Source organism: Cygnus atratus, chromosome 27, assembly GCF_013377495.2.
Source record: "Cygnus atratus isolate AKBS03 ecotype Queensland, Australia chromosome 27, CAtr_DNAZoo_HiC_assembly, whole genome shotgun sequence".
Taxonomy (NCBI): Eukaryota; Metazoa; Chordata; class Aves; order Anseriformes; family Anatidae; genus Cygnus; species Cygnus atratus.
Genome location: NC_066388.1, coordinates 4,265,354 through 4,287,875, shown reverse-complemented (window position 1 = coordinate 4,287,875; position 22,522 = coordinate 4,265,354). Strand labels below are relative to the sequence as shown.

General features: G+C 51.2%; 2 protein-coding genes across 3 annotated transcripts; one reads left to right on the top strand and one right to left on the bottom strand.

Moving 5' to 3' along the window:
• Positions 1–393: 393 nt before the first annotated feature.
• On the bottom strand, positions 394–17,296 carry TIA1 (TIA1 cytotoxic granule associated RNA binding protein). Of its 2 annotated transcripts, XM_035562776.2 has the most exons (13): positions 17,087–17,296; positions 12,593–12,689; positions 12,076–12,174; positions 11,489–11,543; positions 11,285–11,317; positions 9,856–9,943; positions 6,198–6,273; positions 5,225–5,333; positions 4,292–4,387; positions 4,115–4,199; positions 3,257–3,380; positions 2,546–2,685; positions 394–1,649 (listed from the first exon to the last, which is right to left on the bottom strand). In XM_035562776.2, the coding sequence occupies exons 1-13, from the start codon at positions 17,110–17,112 to the stop codon at positions 1,526–1,528; spliced, it is 1,152 nt and encodes a 383-aa protein (XP_035418669.1). In that variant the 5' UTR covers positions 17,113–17,296; the 3' UTR covers positions 394–1,525. The 2 variants fall into 2 exon arrangements, with proteins under 2 accessions (XP_035418669.1, XP_035418670.1); XM_035562777.2 differs by lacking the exon at positions 11,285–11,317 and having other exon boundaries at positions 17,087–17,294.
• Positions 17,297–17,741: 445 nt separating this feature from the next.
• Positions 17,742–21,709, top strand: PCYOX1 (prenylcysteine oxidase 1). The gene is made up of 6 exons (XM_035562672.2): positions 17,742–17,876; positions 17,982–18,188; positions 18,466–18,640; positions 19,276–19,487; positions 19,859–20,011; positions 20,296–21,709. Exons 1-6 carry the CDS (start codon positions 17,786–17,788, stop codon positions 20,952–20,954), a joined length of 1,497 nt encoding a protein of 498 aa, XP_035418565.1. The 5' UTR covers positions 17,742–17,785; the 3' UTR covers positions 20,955–21,709.
• Positions 21,710–22,522: the final 813 nt, after the last annotated feature.

Here is a 22,522-nt window from a genome sequence, read left to right as displayed (position 1 = left end):
AAAAGGGCAATTTCGGCGCTTTCCCCCCCCAAGAAAGTGACCCGAGCAGCAGGTCCTGCCGCAGGGATAGCCCGCCGGGCGCAGCGATAGGGGGAAAGAAAGGAGAGCACACACCAAGCTTCAGTTTTGCCTTTTTTTTGTTCTTTTTGTTCTTTTTTTCCCCTTTTTCTTTTTTTTTTTCCCTGTTTCTTCTTCTTTTTTTTTTTTTGAAGGCCGGTCAAGAGGTAGGACAGAAAAATGGGGTCTGGCCTCGGAACCTCGCAAGAGGCTTTGCCCAGCTGCCCTCACACCAGCACCCTCAGCACGAGACGTTCCTGCAGCCACCTGGAAGGGATGGTTTGGTGTTTCTGGCGGTTTTTTTTGTAAAGTTATTAAAAACAAGAGAAGATGAGGTTGTATTCAAAGACTACCAAAGTGTATATTTGATATCCACATGCAAAAAAAAAAAAAAAAAAGGAAGAAAAAAAAATAACGCATAAATCAAGGACTCCGCATCCTACCTTTAAATAAGGAAACATACAAAGTTTGCTAACGTTTGTGCAAAATATTAATCTGCTAAAATATTTTACATAATCAGTACATGTAAATGTAGAAATCGGTAAGATAAAAAAAAAAAAAAATAAACCCAAGCTGGTTCGTAGGTATTCATCACATTTTAGTAAGAGTTGTAACAGGGTTTTCGGTGTCCCGGTACACATCGCAAAAGGGTTTTTTCCACCAGAAGATTAAAAATCCTCTCGCGCGAGCCCGGCAGGGGTTGCTGTAGGCACCTGCTCGCAGAGAACACACCGCGCACAACGTTCGGTCCGTCGGAGCGGCCGGGAGACGGTTCGGCAGCGAGCGGCCCCCGCGCCGTGATAATTTGGGTAACGGTCGTAAGGCAAGAAAGACAACTCTGAGAAAACGCTTCGATACAAAACGATGTAAACGAATAACTTAGAGTCGAAAACCCGGTGTAACAAAAGCGGAGAGATGGACACTTTATACAAGAGGCTCTTTTAAAACAGACTTGTGCAAAGGCTGAAGACGGAGCCGCCTCCAGGATTCACACGCTTTTGGCTTTTCTTTTTGTACAACGGCTTTTATAATACATTTTTAAATCATTCGGAATGCAAACTAAAACTGCACGCTACTTCCAAGGAAAAAAGGTTTGACAATTGTGCAATTTCCTGCCCCAATTTTAAGTGGCAGTAGTCCCTGCATTTGCTGTGTTTCAAACGTGGATCTTCAGAAACACATATAGAAAGGAGGAAAAGAAGGCAAAAGTTGGCAGACATCCAGCATCTCGTTTCCTGTGATTTTTTTTTTCCCGTTTTCTTTTTTTTAAACAATGTGGATGACAATTTCATGATTAAAAACGCTTTTTTTTTTTCTCTCTCTCTCTCTCTCTCTCTCTCTTTTAAATAAATACACTGTATCTGACACTTGCACTGACTTGATCTGGTAATTCTTTGCGGTAAACAAAGGCTTTGCGGCACTCCTCGCAGCCTCGAGCCCACCAGCCTCCGGCTTCAGAGTCCTTTTCTCACTGCGTTTCGAAGCCTGCCATGCGGTATCCAGTTTGGTTGGTGATCACGCTCCCGTTCTGCCCCTGCGGCGGCTGAACTCCGTAGTTCGCGCCCATCCACGCCGCCGAAGACTGCGTCTGGCTGTTAGGGAGGAAAACAGAACGTTAGGTGAGGTTTTGACTCGGACGGAGAACTCGCGGAGGGCAGGAGCGAGAACGGACGTGCCCGTGTGAGCGACTCCTGGCCCCGAGCGGTGCCATCCAGGATCTGCACGTGATTTCCTGATCTGCTCAAGCCCGGAGCGAGCACGCCTTGGCACCCGATCCAGATTTTCCAGGGCTATCAGGCACTGGTGCTTCTGCTGGAAGGGGACGGAAAGGAGTTTCACACCTGAACGCTCAGCTCCACGGCAGGTGGGAAACTGAGATGCCGGGGCTCCCTGGCCAAGCACCTAGAGGTGCTGGAAAAGCTCGCGTGTTCCTGGCGTGCAGGAATTAGGGGCAGTCAGAAAGAGGAAGGCTCGAAAAGAAAACAGCAATCAGAATTTGTGACAGCAGTCCGCAAACTGTTTTTAAGGGTAGGTGTGTGTTCCTAGCAGTGAGACAAACAATGATGTGGGCACGAGGAGATCTCTCTGATGATCAGGGCAGCCAGAGCCGAGAGGTCTGCTGCCAGCAGGCCCCTCGAGAAAGAATCGTTCCACTATTGCTCAGAAGACAGTAATTTAGCACAGCGATCTGTATTCGCTGCTTCCACCTGTATTGCATTTCATGTCACCGCTCAGAAACCCGACAGCTGCTACCGGCAGCGGGACGGGAGGATTTCACACCGGCAGCACAATCACCAGCTTCCCTGTTCGGCAAGAATGCGATTCAACTCCCGTCAAAGTTCAAGAAACACTTCAAAACTGACTTGGTTGGAAAACAGAAATTCACGTGCTGCTCCCCAAAGGAGGAGAGAGCGCGCACTGCCCCGCAGGAAATCCCCGTCACCCGGGCCGTGACCGCAGGCACGAGGGCCGAGAGGCCGGTACTCACTTGAAGCCCTGCTGGTTCCACGCCTGCCCGTACATCCCGTACGCCGGGACCTGCCAGCCGTTGGGCATGTACTGACCGATCTGCGCGTTGCCGTACCACTGGCCCCACTGCCCGTACGCCTGCGGGTAGCCGATCTGATTCTGCAAGGACAAACGGCCCCGTATTAAGCGGTGCCTGAGAGCGCTGCGGTTTACAGCCTCACGATTCGTCCCGCCTGCCGCATATCTGCCTGCGGTGGGAAGCTTGCGGGTCTGCTCGCTCAAATAATTCAGAAACGGAAACGCAGGTGTTTAGCAGGACATTCCTTCTGAGCGCACGAACATTTAATTGCCCGAGTTTCGCCCATAAACGAGGCGGCTGTCTCCTCAAAGAGCACAGCCTTTCCACAGAGATCCAGGAAAAAGCAACGGCACCAGCGTTTACCTTCACGGCACAGAAGGTACGCCACGTGCGGACAACCTTCTGCAAGTTTTCTTCAAAATTTCGCATCGCCATTTTTTACGTAACAAGCCTCCACGTGTTGCAAAGGATTTTACATCCCTGACTGTGCTTCAGAGAAATACTCGCTAGAGAAATAAGTGGTAACACAGAAATCACGCGTGCTGCATCGCCAAACTAGCGAGCGCAAGGGCTTTACAGCCATTTAAACAGGTTTTTACGGGACAAACTTAAAGCCTTCGTCTTTGACATCAGCAGAGCAGTGGTTCTGACCTGCTGGACCGGACTGATCATGTCTGGTGTTTCCTTGCCCCAGTAGCACTTCACCACGTGTCCCTCTATGGTTGTTCCGTTGACAGAAACGATCGCGTGCGCAGCGCTCTCGTGAGAATTAAACCTGTTGACACAGAAATCGTACCGACGTGAACAACTCGGCGAGCAACACCTAGAAGTAAGCCCGAGAGAGCCCCACAGCCAGCAGCACGGGTTTAGGTCCTGCTAGAAGAGCAGGCTGTCTGCAGAGACTTTTTCTCATCACCCCCAAAGCAGAAGGACTGCCAGGCTGCGGGCAGTTTTCCTGTCTCAGTGTCGTAACTCGTTGCGTTATCTCTCGGTAAACAAGTCAGAAAGTTTAACCGCAAGGAGAGCAAGTCCATTTATAATTATTATCTGGAGCCTCGTGGCCAAAGAGACGAGGATGCTCCCAGAAACGTCACTGAAACTGACCGTCTGCCTCAGTAACTCAACCGTGAGGTTACAAAAAAGGAATAGCTGGGGACCTGTTACGATCAGGGCTACTGCAGCACTGCTAGGTAAGGGCAGACCAGCATAAACGAGTCCCAGATTAAATATCACTACTGGCAGACACGAGACTAAGGCCGGGTCTCCTCAACAACCCTTGCCAGCAGAATCACCCTAGGTCAGAAAGCAGGAGTCTTCGGCCAGACACATCTCAGGCAGCAGGCAGATGTGGCTACAAGCACAACGGGTTGTTTATCGCTGAGGCCGTTTGGCCTGAGTTCAGGTTTTTTTTCTTCTGCTCGTGCCAGAAGCTCTGCAAGCCCCAACTCACTCTTCAGATGAGGCTGCCGTCGGAGAACCCCTAATTTTCAGTAAGTTCTTCAGCCTTACCGTACGAAGGAGTATCCTTTATCGGGGAAGACTCGAATTTCCATTATCTGCCCGAACGGAGAAAAGGTCTGGCGCATTAGCTGTTCTGAAGCAAGAAGAAGCAGAGCATCAAAATGAGGTGACGGCCGCGTCACCCGGCGTCACGCGACGGGACACCGCGTTTTGGGGACGCGATACCTGTCAGTCCCGAAGTCACACCTCCGCAGTACACAGTGCAATTGCTCGGGCTCGACTGATTGACCACGTCGTCGTAAGACAGCTGTTTGGTGTTTGCTGCAAGAGATTTTTAAAGAGGTTTTCAGTCGACCGCACGCGTGTTATGCAACAATTCCGATCCCAACAGGCCTACGGTGAGGAGCCAGGCCGCCAGAGCTCGTGACAAATATTTACCAAAATATTTACCAAGGTCAGCACTTTCACTCGGGTATGTCTGGCCGTCTACCTGAACCACAGAGTGGTGAATTAACGTCTCAGACAGACGCGGCCTCCAGACCTTTGCTCTATAAAACACAGAGCAACGAGTTCCTGTTCAGCGCTGGAGCGTTTACTCATGGACACGAGACACTGGGCACAACTCGCCAACACCCTGAAAGCAAAGGGTGGCACGGGGCAAGAGGAAAGTTTGGCCCAGAGTACGTGACTTCGGGCGACAGCTCCTGCGTGGGACAGGCTGCTTGGGACAGGGACGCTGCTGTGAACTGAAATCCACATTTCAGGCCTATCTAATAGGTCCAATACACCTAATTTAAAATCCCTCCCGTGGAAATGCTTTAATACAGTCTCACCTGCTCTCTATCACTGCAGGAAGCCATAAAAACGAGGGAGCAAAGTTAAAAAAAAAAAAACAACAGTCACCCCAGTTGTCCTGACAGAAAGCCGGCTCCCAAACAAAGTGCGCAGAAGCCTGATGAATCCCCCTAGTGGCAATATGAATACAATCATCATAGCTTGATTTATTCAGGAGTTTTGGGAGTGTTCAAGAGTTTTTGCTTTTTGAGTACCCACTTTCCCTTCTCCCCCCCGTCTCCAAACACGGGGATTTCACAATTCTCGCCTCCTCCCCACGTGTGCGGTGGGAGGTTTGCAGAAGGCCCAAGTGACCACACTCACATTCGTAGGTGCTCTTTGGAGCCGGAGGTTTCCTTGTTGCCCAGTTTGTTCTGATTTGCCTTCCACCAAGCCACTGGCCACCCATCTGCTGAATAGCGTTCTCTGCATCCTGCCCACGAGAGAGGGAGGGGAAAAGAAAAACATTCCTGACATCCCTTTCTTTTGAGATACAGGCACAGGAATGAAGTCACCACACACCTCCCCTGCCTGACCTCTGCAGTTTGCCAAAAGAAATCTTCAAGGCAGGGGTTTTAGGGAGGAGAAAGGGCACTGTTAGGCTTCACGGAGCACATCGAAGGCTGCCTACAGCAGCACACCCGGTTTCTGAAGTCACACCCCATCCAGCCGACATTTCAGCACGGTTTCTTCACCAAAACCCGTACCAAAACCTTCAGCTCAGCTGGCAAGCAGTCTTCCACGCAGGTCGCTTTAACCTCAGGCAGGACAGAACTTTTGCTATTAACTCATCGCCAACGAACAGCATTTAACACTTTGCCCTAATTCACTCCACAAAGAGACTGACAGGTGTTCACGGAAGCCTGTCCGTTACCAATCCACCAGCCAGGAAGGAACATTTGCGCAGCAGAACTCCATCCCCACTCGTTCGGTTTTCTCCCTGACATTCCTCAGCTTCCACAGCTATGAAAATCAACAAGCTACAGAGCCCTGTACAGGTCTCCCAAGACAAAAAGGCCTCCGAGAAGCCAGCTGCTCAGTAAAAAATCCTGTCTGATATACAGGAGATGTTCTCTTTGTCATTTCTGTACCTCACTCATTTTGATGTCACTTGCCATCAAGGCTGAAACAGTACAGCAATACTGAAGTGCTTTGCCAAACAGACAAAATCATTTGCCCCTCAACAGGAGGGGAAACTGAGAACAGGGCGAACAGATAAAAATACTCATTCCCTGGAGCAGCTGCAGAAAACCACCACCCGCTTTTCAGAGGCGCTCTAGACCGTGCCGCAGCTTACCCATTTATTGAAGAAGGACACGAAGCCATAGCCTTTGGATTTTCCCGTTGCCATGTCCTTAACCACACGCGCATCTCTAAAAAGCAGAAACAAGAGGCAGTTCAGCACCTTGCGAAGCCGACCTCGCTAAAATGACAAGTTGAGTCACATGTACAGCTTATTCTCACGTTTCACCTCTACTAAAGTCAACTGTTTATTGCACCAGCAACACAGTCAAAGCAAATGGCTTCTTTTCTAAACAGAACTTTACTAATGCTTTGCCAGGTAGTAGCAAAATTAAACTTAATTTTGTAAACATGCAAATCAATAGCTTCTCTAACAAACGTATGTACTTTACGACAGTTGGCTCCCGCTTCAAAATGCTTTTACATACTGTTAAGACACAAAGCATGGTCAAAGCAGCTATTCAAAAGAATCACTGAAGCCACGTAGCTGACTAACATTAGCTGAATGGCTCTCTTTAACCATGCAATTTTTAAACTCGCTATTTGCCAACACATTCTACCTACTCATTCAAAATATTAAATAGAAAAAATGAAAAAAGATAGGAATTAAAAGGCATACGTCGCCTGTTAACTGAATTCTTTAATTTTCTCAGGTCAATTCGTTACCCCCTTTTTGGACTGTGGGCAGCTGTAAATTTTGAGAGATTGACATTTTCAGAAATTATTGAAGAAAATAAAACACCGAAACATTTATGTTTTAAACTACATATTACAAATAATTTAAACTGCATTTGTACAACAGCAATCATACAGGACTGATTGGAAACTACAAGATATAAAAAAAGCAAAAAATAAAAATAAAATTTATAAAAGTAAATAAGAAAACTACAACGTTTGTCCACTGTGAACTGTAGCTTGTAGTTAGCCATGGCAATTCTGTCCATTCTTCAGAGACACTCTGCAAAATAACCAGAGCCCTATTATTTGAGATTGAGTTAAAAAGAGAACCCAGCTACAAGAGCTAAACCCCACTCGTGGAACGTCATTCTACAGTGTTTCTCAGGCAATTTGCGTACGAGTCAGCCAAGGGCTGAGATGCTCTCGCCTACGGGCCACCCCCTCCTCCCCTCCTTCGCCCCACACATACAGGCAGTAAAGAACAGAAACAAAAACAGAAAACCAGTCAGAAAGTCATGCAATGTAACTTACGTCTGTATAAAATTATACGGTTCAGAGAAACTAGCGTAACATGTGCACAACATTTAGCATTCCAAGACTGGCGAGAAAAGTCACAATGAAGAGAAGGTTCGTTACACTACTTTATTTGTTTTAAGCCTTACATTAACTGCAAATGGTGTTATCATCAGCTTATTCCGGTACACATAAGCCCACAGCACTGACACCATCATTGAGGCCCAAGGAAAATACCTCTTCAATGCTAGAAATTTCTTTTTTTTTTTTTTTTGTAATACCTCCCCCCTCCCTTTCTTTTTTTTTTTTTGTTTTTTGTTTTTTCCTTCCTGGGTTAGGTCTGAATTTGGGTAGTTTGTTACAAATTGCCTGAGAAGAGCCACTTGGGTACTTTTAGATCGGTTTGCTCTGAATAGCCTAAAGAGGGAGGGGGGGGGAAAAACTCATCTCTACTTACCCTCAACTGAAAACTTTGAAAATAAGACTTGAGAACAAGTGAAAACATGCGTACAGCAAGCATAAAAGGAAACCACAATGAAAGTGTGCTTTTACAGTGATTAAAAAGTTCAGATGCAAAGAATTACCAAAATTTCTTATGTGCTAATCATGCAGTAGTTCAACCTTGGTTTCATAAAAAAAAAAGCTCAGTTTAACACCAATGAAAACAACGTTTAAAAAAAATATATCAGGAAATATTCCATTAGCAGCACATTTCCAGAAACTAGCCACTGATGAGGAACAGGTCAGGTCAAGTAACTTCATTCGACTGTTCAAGAGACAGTAGCAATATTTATTCCTTCAGGTTAAATTTAAATAAGTAGAAAATGAAGGCCCCTTCTGCTTTATTTGACCCTCTGGTGGAACAAGAGTTTAAGAGTTAAAATGGGGACAATTTTTAAACTATTACTCTCGTTTTGGACTGGCAGCTTAAGCCAGGGCAAACTGCAGCTTTCAATTTGTTGGCTTCACAGCGGTGTGCTGAGGAACCCAAAAAAGAGCACTGCTCACCCTTCCCTGCCACCACCACCGCTAGGGAAGAGAAACCTCGTGCTCTGCAGAGCCCGTCAGCAGCCCCGCACCTACGCGGCAGCAGCTCTGCATCCAAAAAGGAACAAAGGGGAATAGGGACCGTGGAGCAATGGTCGCTATCATTTCTGCTCCCCCAGGTGATAATCAGAAGTTACTTTTTGTCCCATGCTCAGGAGGGGTTTTGTTTCGGGTGTATTCGTTTGGTAAAGAAGAACATCTGCTGAGAGTCACCCCGGAACCCCACTGCTGAATAGGTTGGGGCAAATTCGTTCGTAGCTCCACCACATTCACGCCAACGCAGCCATCTACTGCTCCCTGCCTTTCGTTCTCATTCCAGCAGCAAAGCGCCAGTTCGGACCTACTTTAGAGTCCCTCACGCCTCCCATCCAGAGCACATTTGGCCGCGAGGATAAATTGACTCCCCTGAGGAGTCTGACCCTCTACATTTCCTAGATGACAATCAGAAGATGGAGTCAAGCTTTACAGTTCTCTGAAGCAAGCGACATTCAGATCACTTTTTTTTTTTAAACCTTATCATAAGAGGAAATCAAGCTGGCATTAAAAGAGTAATACACTGGTCTCTGAGGGGAAAAACAAAAAAAAAACAAAAAACCAAACTTACTTCAATTAAATGCTTCACTACACAACACTCCAAAGCACTCTACGTTCTCTTACATCACCATCAAGAAACTTCAATGTCCAGTACAGACAACACTACAAGGAAAATTAATGGTTTACATTTGGAGGATGGAATGAACGAAGTGCTCCTTACTGCTACACCCTGAATACAACAAACCAGCAGGCGGAGACCTGCGGCCACAATTCCCCGTTTGTACCACGTTCGCTTGTTACACCATCGCTCGGCACAACTGATGAGTGCAACTCGCTGACCCAAGGCGCCCCGTGCTTTTGGCCAAGCCCTTCAGGTCACGGGCTGACAGGCTGACGCAGCGCCAAACGCTCTGAGGCCACTCGAGCTGCAGCCTTCAGGTGCCACAAGGAGCCTTGCGCTGGAAAGGTTTCGATTTTGGGGGAGTGGGACTTTGAACTGCCAAAAAACGGATGCTACCGGTGGCCAGCACGCCACGGCTAACGAAAAATCCAAAGCCTCACGAGACGTGAACATGCAAACGGACTCAGTCACAAACTGTAAAGCGTGATGCTTATGTGGTTGCCGAGAGGGCAAGTTAAATGCTTAACCCCAGGTTTACGTATCTTTTTTTTCCACTGTTGCTTTGCCAAACAATGCAAGGAGTATGAAACCAAAGCAAGTCGGGTGCAACTGTTCTAGGAAAGCAGAACGCGCTACTCTAAAGAAATCTCTTTACACATCCCTGCTTAATACCCAACCTTTCAGACTCGAGTTGCTGTATGAACAGACGAATGTATCTTCCTGCACTCTGTCAACTCTCATTTTTTACTTACTGAAATATGAGGCTGCCTCCATTTAGGAGAGAGAACTTTTAGTTTATTTATCCTCTAAAGTTACTTACGATATTCTTCCAAATGGCGCAAAAGCTGCTTTAATATCTTCGGTTGTGATTTCTGGACTGAGGTCTCCAACAAAGACATGGAAATGGTCTTTTGGGGAAAGAGAGGAAAAAGGATTTTAAAGTTTGAAGAGAACCCCTCAACACACACACACACAGAGACACGTGCGCACACAGAGTACAGCACTCTCATATAGCATGGATTTCCAGGTCTTAAACACTACATGAAGACTAGAGTTCACTATGAAACAGAGAATTTACTACTGCTCGTAACAGATCCACTGCCTGGTAGCACTACACAGTCAGTAACTTTAAATACACTAGTGTGACATATGGCATTTACGTTTTGTTTTTACAAACTGCTTTTAAGACCAGTCACCATTTACCATAAAAAGTCTTAAACTATTTACTTAACGTGCCAAGACTACAGGAAAATCTCTCTCTTGGTACGCTAATGTTGTTTCGATACGTTACGAGATCATTAGTTACACAAAATGCCATCGACTGAAACATCTCGGTTTCAAGAAACGCATGGTAAGTCATTCTAGAGCAGGACATACTTTGAACCTAGCTAGACGTCCGATTTAACACCGTAGGTTGTGAAGAACAAATCAAAAAAAAATACCTTGCATTGCAACAGTTTGCTGTTAAAGAATTTGAGTTCTCAAAAGCCCCGAGTTTTGGTTGCCCAGCCATTACACCATGTGAATCCGTGTGAATTCAATGTGTGTGAATCCATGTGCAAGTGAACTAAGACTGAAGGCAACAGAACGGAAAGAGTAATCCCTTCAATTTGTATCAGATCCATCAGAAACACGCACCAAAGAGAAACAAAAATCCTGCATCTGAGGAGTCTTCCACTACGACCAAACAATCCATCACGTACCACCTTAGCATACACAGGCTTATTTGTACTTTATTTGTACTACAGCAGGTAAGAAACTTTCAAGGCTGCTAGGATGCTGATGTAGTTTAACCCCACTTGGCTCCAGGAATTCAAAGCTGGCTGAGAAAAGCAGCGCTAGCTAGGCTTGCCACGGGTGGGCAATGATGAAGCCCCATTTTGGAAGAAGTCTACATGCTCCCAAGGAGTCTGAAGCAGTGCATACTGAATGAGCCAAGTATTCTGCCTCAACAGCAGGGGAAAAGGGGGTTTTTTTTTTGCTTTGTTTTAGGGTTTCTTTTTGGTTTTATACATATATATATTTCTTTATTTTTAATTTCACAATTGCAGTCGTAACAAACACCTCAACACCAGCACCAGAATTAAACAGTGAACGCTAAGCTGCTTTCTGATGCCACAGGGAAATGAAAGGGAAGTCTCTCCATAAAAAAAATGAAATAATGATGAACAAAAACCCCACACAGAGCTTCAGGTGGTTAGTGAATACCCTTGAGAGATTTCATTTTATGTTTAAGAAGATACAATTACCTTGTGAACGCAGTGTGTTGACAACGGTACTACCTGATGACAAAGATTAGATTTGTTCTTAAGTTCATTAACACAAACACATTAAATAATATCTTAGGATTATGATCAAAACATTACTGCACGTAACCGCACGATGCTTACTGTTTACGTTTAAAAGCTACCGGTACAAATCAAGCAAGCACTCAAAGCGTAAGCGACACTTACTGCTCGTATCTTTCTTCTGGCTGCTGGGGGTTGTTGCCCAGTTCACTTTGACCTCCTGCAAACATCAGGTGTCCAGGTTAGACCACGGCAATCGCCACCGAGCACAGATACCACCAGCATTTAATTCTGACGCTACAGATGTGCGAGATTCAAGGGAAAGCTTAAGCTGAAGAGGGGTTTTTTGGGGGGGAGGGCTTGTACTTCTACACTGCGTCCCGCTAGCTAGAAGCACAGCGGGTGAGCGTGCCTTGCCTACGTATTTTGGGTGGCTGGGAGTGCTTTTTTTTTTTTGCAGGGATGGGGAGAAAGGGATGTTGTCCTGTTAAGGCCAGCGCAGTTAAAATATTCCTTACGGCTCCTGTCCCCGAGCCCTCCGCAATCCTACATGCCCACCTGACTCTGAATTCTTCCTACAACAGCCAAAAAGGCTTTTCTGGTCAGCCCCGCCCCGCTGAGGCTGCTGTTCAAACCAAGTGCCTAACGTCTGCAGTGCATCCGCCTCGCCTCGCGTGGTGTTTCTGCCACACAATCTGAGACACAGCCTGTGTTTTCCAGCTCCAACTCACCCTGTAGACATGACAGCTTACCTTACCCATTATCTTCCGGCCATTCATAGCAGCGAGCGCTGCAGCCGCGTGGCGATGCTCATAGAACTCCACAAAACAATAGGGATCATTTCCAGCTGTCTGATGGAAAAGAAAAAAAAAGATTTCCGATCAAAACCTTTCCAAGCTGTATCCTCACTATTATTCTCAGCACCTTACCCATTAAATCTAAACATCTAACTAATCCAATCCAAACGCTAACAATGCTGCAGGAGGTTTTGGTTCTGCTCTGCAAAGGTTTAAGTATGGCCCAAAAGAACTTTTTGAACTTAATTCAGAACATCCCCATGGATTAACCTGCTCAGTCCCTTTCAAAATGCTCCCCCATCCTTAAATTATACCAGAAATTGGGCCAAAACTACGTGGCCGTGATCTCCACCTTTACTACATCCCCTTAAGGCGGTCACGCCGTATTTCCAGGAGAATTCTGAAACGCTCAAGAAGGACCCAAAGCCGTCAGCTCTAACGAGCACGGAAATAATTAGGCGAAGGCTCTTACATCCATGATCATTTTGCAGTTTTTGCATGGTCCAATCTGGCTGAACAGCTGGAGGATTAGAGCTTCGGTCACATCTCTTGACAGGTTCCCCACATATCTACAGAATCAAATAAAAGGTTAGAAGTGCAGACGCTAAAGGAGGGGGAGGCAGACAAAAGGGATTTTAAGCAGAAACACTGAAACACGAGCAATCGAGACCCTTGGCAGGTCAGCGCTGGGCACCACCGACCCTGACTCTCCCCAGAGAGAGAGCTGGCAACTGAAGCAGCAGTAGGAACGTGGCCACTGGGCTAACAGGGGACAAAAGCCATGGAAGGGAACAAACCCCACCCAGGCTGGCCTATGAAAACGAAGCGTGCACCGAGCTGGGGAACAGCAGGGCGCAAACGGTTTGCTCAGGGCAGGCAGCGACAGCCCCTGTCCTCGGTCCCACCGAAGGTCTGTGGTCCTAAAATTCCACCCTGGTTCAGAGCCGAACAGAAAACCCCACACGGGCACGCAACAAACTCCTTTTAACGTATTGAATTAGTTCCAGCCACCACGGGCAGCCATCGCTCAGTAAGCGCCACTTCCCCAGCCATCCTAACAGCTAAATCTGGTGTTCAGCCAGCATTTCACACAACGTTTAGACAGTTCCTTTTAAAAAAGGACTTCTGTAAGCCCTGAAACAACCAAGGGTGACTGTGCTGAGCGTGGGCATTCTCCCCATCTTCCTTCACTTGAAAGGATCGGCCTTACGGAGCACAAATTCTCCCCCCTCCCCTCGATCTGGGATTTTTACAATACTTCTGCATTCCCTGCAATGGGGAACGTAAATCCACAGGGATTTCTTTTTTTTTTTTAAATCCCAAATCATGAGATTTTTTTAAGCAAGCACACGGACAAGCACGCAGAAACCTCAGCTCCGAAGGCGCAGCGGCACCTTCCCGCAGAGGAACGTCGCGTGGCCAACCACGGCCTCTGCAGGGAGAGCCTCAGCCACGTCGTGCTGCCCAAACCCCGCCAAGAAACCAGCAAACCTCGATGCGAGGGGGTGCAAAGGTGCTGTACGAAAGCCAGGCGGCAGAAGCAGCGCCTTCTCGCTTTCCTTCTGTTGACACACAGCTTCGGGCAGCCCTTCTGAAAGGGAGCAAGACACACGGCCTCTGCTTCTGCCCGAAATCACCCGGTGAGTTATGTATAAACCAGGTGAAGAACTGTTTTAGGGACGGGCCAGAACCGCACTCCATTTTAAGCAGGTACATGCTCCAAGCTTCAGCAGCATCGGCCCTTCGAGGCACAAGGCGAGGTCTTCCTGCACGTCTGACGAGGTTTCCTTAGCCAGAGGAGGGGTTAGTGCACTTTCGTTAGGACAATTAACCCCGTGCTTGATAACACCGGGACGCTCCACCCCCCGGCCAAGAGTCATACCGAGCAGGACTTCTTCTCTCTCCTTCTGAAATATTACCGTTGATTGGGATTAATAAATAAGCCCAGGCACTGCGCAACGACCCTCTCACGTGACCTCCCGGGGCTAAGTTTATTAACGGCTTACTTATCACTGGAAGTTTCTAGGCACGGTGTCTGCACCCTGACCTTTGCACTAACGCCGGGTGTTCGCTTTGATAACCAGACGTCGTGTTAAGCACTCCCCACCTGCGGGTTAGATTTAGCTGGAAAACACGGGATTTCGGTAAAAGATCCCTGACAGTCCCACGGATCTCTGCACAGCTCCGGGCCTTTCAAAACGTTGCCATAGAGCCCAGCGACATACGTGCACATGGTATAATCTGTGTGATTACACACTAGATATCGACTTATTCGTTTCTGCACAAAGCTCAAAACCTATTCTCTCAGCTTCCTGTGCGCAGCTATCCCAAATTTCCTGAAGAAATGGCCAAGACAGCCCTAAACGGCCACAGAAAACAGCGCGCGAGCGGTCTGCACAACACTAAGCGAAGGAGGGACGCTGTAAAGCGCATCCATCGCTCGGGGAAACAGCCCGACACGATACAGACACAGAAGCAATTTGCTCGGGGTATGTGGCAGCGTAACCTCGTTACCTGCGGCTGCACCCGCCTGCTGCCGGCCCTCTGCAGGCACCAAGTCTGGAGAGGTTCCTCCTGCCCACCAGCAGAGAACCCACGAGCGCTGCACCACCAAGCAGGCTGAGATTTAGGGGAAAAACCAGAGCTGTAACCCACCGGGCAACAACCCCGGCGTTACTTCTGATAAATTCAGCAGCACGCTGAAGCTACGCCCCCTGTGCTGCACTTGAGCGGTCTGAATAAACTGATTTTTCCACAGGGATCTGCCAGCGTTCTGTGGCAGCTCTGCTTCCGTGCAGCGGATGCTGCCTGACACACCTGGACCTTGCCCCGCAAGAATCTTCCAAGAAGTGAGCCGGGTGATGCTCCGCCTGGAGCAGCTATCTTCGGAGCGAGAGGCCTGTCGTCTCCTGCATCTTCTTACCCCTGCTTCCTGCTAACTGGATTCTCGGGAGCGAGCCAGGTGCTGCTTTTCTTTGCAGATGAAGGATACGCGACCCAGGGCACACTACACACGGCCCAGGGTGTATTGATCACCACGCGTCTTCTTGACAAGTACTGCTGAACCGTTAGCGCTTCCTGATCTTTTTAGATGCACGGAGGAAATCAGAGGTGCACGTACTTGAGAAGCACGTGAACGACAAACAAGAGCCCTTTGTCAGGTTCAAAACCACTGTCTGCCTTGTAACTGCTCTTCAAATTCATCATCTCTGCCGCTGGAGAGCGGCTTTCGAGGACAGTAAGCGGCCACGTGAAGGGAGCCCCTTCCCCAGGAAATCATTTGCATAAGTAACACGGCTCCTGACGTTCGCCGACACGTCAAGGCTCCAACATCTCCCTTCAGAGAACAGGATACAGGGCCATCGCAACAAGGCGTTATTCCCAACAGCATCTGGAAACTGTTCCAGAAAAACTACTTAAATATGCTACGGGAACTAAAAAAGCACGTTTGCGGATACCCGGCCGCTTCCTCGCTTCTTCACAACACACCAAGGCTCTGCAAGCGAACAGGGAGCAGCAAAACCCACATCCAGATGGGATTTCTGTAGCACTACCTCCAGAAATCCCAGTGCGAGCAAATATTTAGCACACACTTCAGACCCGAGCTGGAATTCAGCAGCGTTTCCTTCTCTCAAGCTGCTCGCTCCCAACCCAATCTGCGAACCTCGCAACAAACCCCCTGCCCGACTCGGGGACGCCGCTCAAAGCGGCTCAGGGGAACGCAGCTCACGGCACGTTGCTCAACGGTGAGCTCTGCAGCTCGGAAAGCCGGCCGCGTTTGTGCAACACGCCGCACGTGCTCAAGGACAGACAACTCCTTCCCTCGAGCACGAGCTGTGCGCTGCCGAGACCACTGCAGGCAGCAGCTTCACGGGGACGGGGCGGGGGGAAAAGCCTTCTAAATAAACACACCGGCATGCCAACAGGTCTGACCCGTGTTTGCGGACGCTAAGAATAGTTTGAAGGCGCGAACCAGGACAAGGGGATCGCACACACGTGGAGGCAAACAGAGGGTTTACCGCTGAGGAAAGCCCGGAGCTGAGGAGCTGGCCTAAGTCACGTAAGAGCCTTGTTTTCCTCCAGGTACTCAGCCAAGCCATTTAGCAGCCCTCGGGATAGCTGCAGCCGTCGTCTGAGGGTAAAACTTTCCCCTCAGCTTGGCAAGAGCCTCCCTCCCTCCTCCTTACTCCCGCCAACGTGAAACAAAGATCCCAGTGGCAGCCGATCCACAGATGCAATAGAAAGGCTGGTGAGCCCGTCATTTCACCAAATCCTAGGCTTAATTAAGGGAAACAGCTCCAGGTAAAGCTGCCAGGGAAAGGACGGAAACCCACACCACCGTCTGCACCAAACACCTTTCAAACCCAGCCAGCCACAGGGGCAGCAGCCGACCAAAAGCCCAAATGACAGTGACGGGCGTCAGCTGCACGAACACCACCAGAAAAAGCTCCTTGTGATTAAAGAAACCCCTACTTAGGGCGTTTAGCAAAGCTGCCTTACAGCTACAAGCAGCTCCCCTGGAACTAAGAGGCTCGCAGCGTGCTTTAGGGGCACTTGGACAGGAGCCGACTTGGGGCCCCCTGGGGTTTTTCCTCAAGCTCCTGAGCACCTCGCTGCGGGTCCTGCTTGGCGAGTGCCTTCCAGGCCGGGGCTGCCTCCTCGCTGACCTACGGACAAGATGCTCGGAGACACCCACGCTGAGGAGGGGAAAGGGAACGGGGGCTGCGAAGGGCAGAGCCCCCAAGGGAATGGGGCGGGGGGCACGGGCAGCCCCTGAGGGGTTGGGGCCGGGTGCCCAGAGGCCCGAACCGGGGTGGGGGCAGCCGCCGGGCCCCCCCTTCCCGCGGCTCGATCGTGGCGGAGGAGCCGTGAGGTGAGGTGAGGAGAGCGCCCGGGGCCTCCCCTCCCCGCCGAGCCGGGAACAAAAGGGAGGCGGCGGCGGCGGCGTCGCCCCCTCCCCACTCACAGGGTTTTGGGCATTTCATCCTCCATGCCGGCTCCTCCTCCTCCTCCACCGCCGGCCAGCCCCGGCTCTTCACGCCCGCAGCCGGCCCCCTCAGCGCCTCACGGCAGCCCCGAGCGCCGCCGGCCCCGCCGCGCCCAGGAAGCCCGGGGGTCCTCACAAGATGGCGGCGGGCGGCCGAAGGGGGCCCGGCCGGCCGACGGGGGGCCGCAACGCGCATGCGCCGCCGGGGCTCGGCCAATAGAGTTCGCCTCCCCGCCCCCCTCCCCTCCGGCGGCGCAGGCGCAGGAGCGCCCCGCGCCACCTCAGCGTGCGCGTGCGCCCGGTGAAGAGACGTGAGGGGAGAGGGGAAGACGGAGGAGGGAGGGGGGGGAGGCACCAGTTCTGCGCATGCGCCTCGCTCCCGGTGTCCGCCGTAACGGGGGGGTACCGCCGGTATTTGCGCCCCCACCTCGCTGTCGTGGGGGCGTGGCAGTGCCCTCGGGAGGCAAAAATAATAATAATAAAAAAAAATAAAATACAGTAGAACAAAAGACAATAAAAGCCACGGTGCGCCGCCCGGGACTCGAACCCGGGTCGCAGGAGTGGGAACCTTGCATGGTACAACTACGCCAGCGGCGCCGCCGGACGCCGGCCCCGCCCCGCCGCCTTTAGCCCTGCGCCGCCCCGCCTCAGCGGCACGGCCCGGCCCCGCGCAGCGCCATGGCGGCCGCCAGCCTCCTGCTGCTCCTCGCCGCCCTCTCCCCGGCCGCCCTGGGCCGAGGGGAGCAGCGGGGTGCCCCCGGGAGGATCGGTAACGGCGGGGCTGGGGACCGGGGGGGGGGGGGAAAGGGGGAAGAGAGGTTCTGTGGGGGCTCCGCGCTGCCCTCCTCTTCCTCACGGCTCCTCTTCCTCGCAGCCGTGGTCGGCGGCGGCATCGGGGGCACGGCGGCCGCTTATTTCCTGCGGCAGAAGTTCGGGAGGGGCGTCCGGATCGAGGTGCTGGAGAGGGAGGCGGTGGGAGGCCGCCTGGCCACGCTGGAGGTGGAGGGAGAGGGCTACGAGGCGGGGGGCTCGGTCCTGCACCCCCTCAACCTGCACATGAAGCACTTCGTCAAGGAGCTGGGTGAGTGAGGGCAAAACTTCGCTTTGTTCCCTTCCCCCCCCCCCTAAAAATCCCCCCACGAAGCTCCCCAGCGATTCCACACGCGCGTCTGAGACAGGTGGGCCCCCTCGTAGCGGGGGGGCTGCAGGTAAACAAAACCCCCTTCCCTTTTTTATGGCAACTCCGGGACCACACCATAACATCCAACTGAAGCTAAAACTTCTCTCAGGAAGCTAAAATCCAAGCACTGAATTCCAATCTCACTGAATTACCTTTTTTTCCCACCTCTTTTCTCAAGGCCTCCCGGCTGCCCCCGTGTCCGACAGCCTCGTAGGCATTTACAACGGAGAGGAGTTCGTCTTCGAGGAGAGCAGCTGGTACATCGTCAACGTCCTCAAGCTCCTCTGGCGCTACGGCCTCAACCCCCTGCGAATGTACATGTGGGTGGAGGGCATCCTGGACAAGTTCATGCGGTAAGGCGGTCACCTCGGTGGCTGGAAGCCACGTGCTGAACGCTGGAAGTTACTTACAAGTGGCAGAAGCATTAGGGAGGAAAAGGTTCCTGGCTGAGGGAATAGGTGCGGTGCCTGCTGAGTTGCAAAAATGGGTGAAATCGTCCCATTGCCACTGAGAAACAAGGCTCTGGTTGCTCTCTCTCTGTTGCTAATCCTTTCCTAAGGAGAAAGATCAAGGTAAGTCCTGTAATCTTAAAAGAGATGAGGCAACGCGCTGCTGGCAGAAGCGTGGGTTGGGGATCAGTTGTTCCATTGCTCCGGCACCCAGGTGCTAAAGATCATTTAATTTGTAGCAGTGCTCAAAGTGCTTTCATTAGGAGAGGGGAGCAGATTGAAAATGGGGTCTCTTTAGACCTGTTACCACTTAGCCTAGGTCTTGGCTGGAAGGACGAGCCCTGCTGCTCCCTTCAAAGGCTGTAAGGCTCTTGGGAGCCCTACCCCAGGAGGCACCGTGAGATTCTTTTCATTTTCCAACGGCAGCAGATAATTAACAGCAGTCGAACACTTGAATTCTGTTTCCAAGATAAGAGTGCCTTGGCTGGTGCATGTGTTCCGCAGCTGGTGCGAGCGTATTTCCTTTTCTCTGGCTAAAGGATCTATCGCTACCAGACGCACGACTACACCTTCAGCAGCAACGAGCGGCTCCTTCACGCCCTCGGAGGGAACGACTTCACCGGGATGCTGAACCAAACCATCGATGAAGTCATGCAGAAAGCCAGCTTCTCCCACAAGTTCATAAACGAGATGGTTTGCCCGACCATGAGAGACAATTATGGGCAAGGTGTCAACGTAAACGGGTTTGTAGGTGGGTGTTTCATAGGTCCTCCCCCTGGGAAAAGGGGCGCGCAAGGCAGAATGGTGTCCTGGTGACCTTGTGCTCTTCATACCGTGTGTGTTGGGGTTCCTGCTTCCTGGGCTGGGCCGGTGCTGGCAGCAACCTATTTATTTATTCCCTATCCCAGAACGATTCCTTCCGCTGCCTTCCCTGCCTGGGTTACTGGGTTACTCTGGCAAATGAGCAATCGCTTGCTAACGTGACCTACTTAGCCCTGTCATTAAGCAAGCTCCGTGTCCCGACGGGACACCGTTTCCTTTAATTTTCCACTCGCTGCTTCAAGCGTTTCCCTACAGAATGGTGCCGGACAAGCGATGTTAACGATCGTGGTTTCCTTGTAGGTGCTGTGTCTCTGGCAGGGGCAGAATCAGGCCTTTGGTCGGTAAAAGGGGGAAACAAACTCGTCTGCACTGGCCTCATCTATGCCTCGAAAGCTGAAGTTATCTCCGGTACGGTTTTGTCTATAGAGCCCAAAACCAGACCCAGATCCACAGGTGAGTTGCATTTGTTTTCCCTTTGGTGGGGAGGAGAACGCTGCTCAGCTGCAGCTCTGGCCGGACCAAAGCCACCGTCTGGGCTTTCTTTGGTCTTTTAAGATGAAAAAACTGGGCTCTGTTCAAAGCCTAAGATCACAAGCTAAGCTTGGACGACTTCGAAAAGCCTCAGCTCACAGCAAGGCGTGATAAACCCAAGTGGGATGGCATTTAAAAGCGGGAAGGACGGGTGGGGTTTCCCCCAGCGGTGGAACGGGATAACCGAGCTCTTCTCTCCTCCCCAGGGGACCCCGTTAACCTCTACCAGGTCACCTACAACACGACGGCGGGGGTGACGGGGGACACGTACGACATCGTCGTCATCGCTGCCCCGCTGAACCGCAAGATCGCCAACATCACCTTCAAGAACTTCGACCCTCCCGTCCCCGAGCTCTCCAGTCCTTACCACCAGACCATTGTGACCTTCGTGCACGGGCGCTTAAACACCTCCTTCTTCGGTTACCGGGACCCTTCCGCCTTTCGTTTCGGTGCCATCTTCACGACGGAGAATCCCAAACTCTTCATCAACAGCGTGGGGGTTGTGTCTCCTGTGGAAAAAAAGGGCGAGGGAGGAAAGCTGCCCCCGCAGGCGGCCGTCTGGAAGGTGTTTTCGAGGGAAGTGCTCACCAAAGAGCAGCTCGACTTGCTTTTCTCCTCCTACGACTCCGTCAAGGTGAAGAAGTGGCTGGCGTACCCTCGCTACAGCCCCCTGGAGAAGTGCCCCCCGATCATCCTCCACGACAAGCTGTACTACCTCAACGGCATCGAGTGGGCTGCCAGCGCCATGGAGATGAGCGCGATCGCGGCCAAGAACGCGGCGCTGCTTGCCTACCACCGCTGGTACGGGAACGCGGACATGATCGACCAGGAAGACCTGTACGAGAAGCTGAAGACGGAGCTTTGAGCCCCGCCGAGCGCGCGCCGTGGCTGATCGGAGGCGGCCAAAATTAACGCCCGAGGAACGCCTCGCTCGGACCTGAGGAGGAGACACCCAGCCGCCTCCGCGCCGGCACCGCTCGACTCCAGCAGCAATTAAAAGGCGGCAGGCGCTCTAAACGAGCGCTCTCCGGCAAACCACTCGCTCTGGCCCCGAAGTTTAAATGCCACGTTGACCCTAAAGTGCCCTTCTCGACGAGGAGCCCGCCCAACCCCGGATCTGCATCGCTGCGCTCAGCTGAGCCCCGCTCCCTCGGACCTGCGTGCGTCGATTTCCTTCAGATGGGGGAAAAAAAATCAACGCCTCGGCCCCGAACCTCTCTGCCTCAATCGTGTTTTGTTTTGTTTGTTTTTTTAAGGCCATATCAAGTAGTTCATTTTTGGGGTGGGACTGGTGCCGTGGAAATTGTGGATTCGTTTTTAGTTTTTAATTTGCGTCCAGAAGTACTGTGAGCTGGGGGGGGGGAGCCAGGTCTGCTGCTAGCCAAGGGAGGGCGAGAGTTGCCAAAATGGGTGGGAAGCAGGCAAAACGCCCGCTTTTTTGTCGAGGTTTAGCTGCCTGCAGCAGGGGCCCGCTTGGTTTTAGCAGCTACGCTTTTCGGGAGAAGCCTTTCTGTCCCTTGACCGTACCTAACGCTGCTGTGAAACCCTAGCCACCTCTCCCGATGCGGAAAACACTGCGCTGTCATTAAAAATAAAGTTAACGCGCTGCTTTGAAAGGACGCTGGAGGCGTCGCCTCGAGCTGGTGTCTGGGTTGCGTTGCGCTCTCACGGAGCTGCTGCCGGGCCTTCGTCAGCCACGTTCTGGTGTAGCCATCCTCAGCGAGCGCTACAGGGATGAGAGCGAAAGGAATAACGGCAGTGCTAGCGGTTACTGCCGCTGTTAATCCCAGCAAAACCCCTTCTGGACAGTAACTCCTCTCCGATGGAGAACAAGGTAATTAGTTGTCCGTTAGTTAGCTGCAGGGGCAAGGCTGCGCTCACCTGGAGAGCTCAGGCTCATTAGCAGGCCCCCACTAGCGTTGCCTCGCGCTAGGAGCGATGAATTTAGCTCATTGAAGCTAAACTGCAGAACAAAAAGCCGGCTGTACGCGTGTAAACCTTGCCTGCCACCGGGTAGCGGAGAAATTCAGCTGGAGTCGCACGGGTAAGGTCTCATTTACCGCGTTCAAATTCCCGCTTCTGTCCCTGCTTCCCTCCTCTCGCGCTGCTTCAAGGCTTCCAGCTTCTGGCACCCACCTCGGGTAGGGGCTGAAAAGCAAGCTAAATATTTATACTCAGCTATACGGTGACTGTCTAAATATTTACAGTCATGGGGCTAACGAACGCGCTCAGCCCCGGCGCGTGCCTGCGGTGCGGCGCGTAGCAGGCTCCCGATAAACGTCACGTAGCTGCTGGGGTTCTGGAGGAAAAACGTTTGCGCTTTTCTCCAGCTTTTGGTGCCTTAAAGGTGCTCGAGGAACTGCCTGAGCCTTTTCGTTAAGACCAGGAACAAAAAGGGACCCCCAAAAAAAGAGTCCCGCTCACCGAGGGCCT

Coding starts and splice junctions, on each gene's coding strand:
- TIA1 (XM_035562776.2), bottom strand. CDS start 17,112: ATGGAGGATGAAATGCCCAAAACCCT. Junction 9,944..11,284: donor CAACACACTGCGTTCACAAG/GTAATTGTATCT, acceptor TTTCCCCAAAAG/ACCATTTCCATGTCTTTGTT. Junction 1,650..2,545: donor TGGAACCAGCAGGGCTTCAA/GTGAGTACCGGC, acceptor CCTCCCTAACAG/CCAGACGCAGTCTTCGGCGG.
- PCYOX1 (XM_035562672.2), top strand. CDS start 17,786: ATGGCGGCCGCCAGCCTCCTGCTGCTCCTCGCCGCCCTCTCCCCGGCC. Junction 18,189..18,465: donor GCACTTCGTCAAGGAGCTGG/GTGAGTGAGGGC, acceptor TCTTTTCTCAAG/GCCTCCCGGCTGCCCCCGTG. Junction 20,012..20,295: donor AACCAGACCCAGATCCACAG/GTGAGTTGCATT, acceptor TCTCCTCCCCAG/GGGACCCCGTTAACCTCTAC.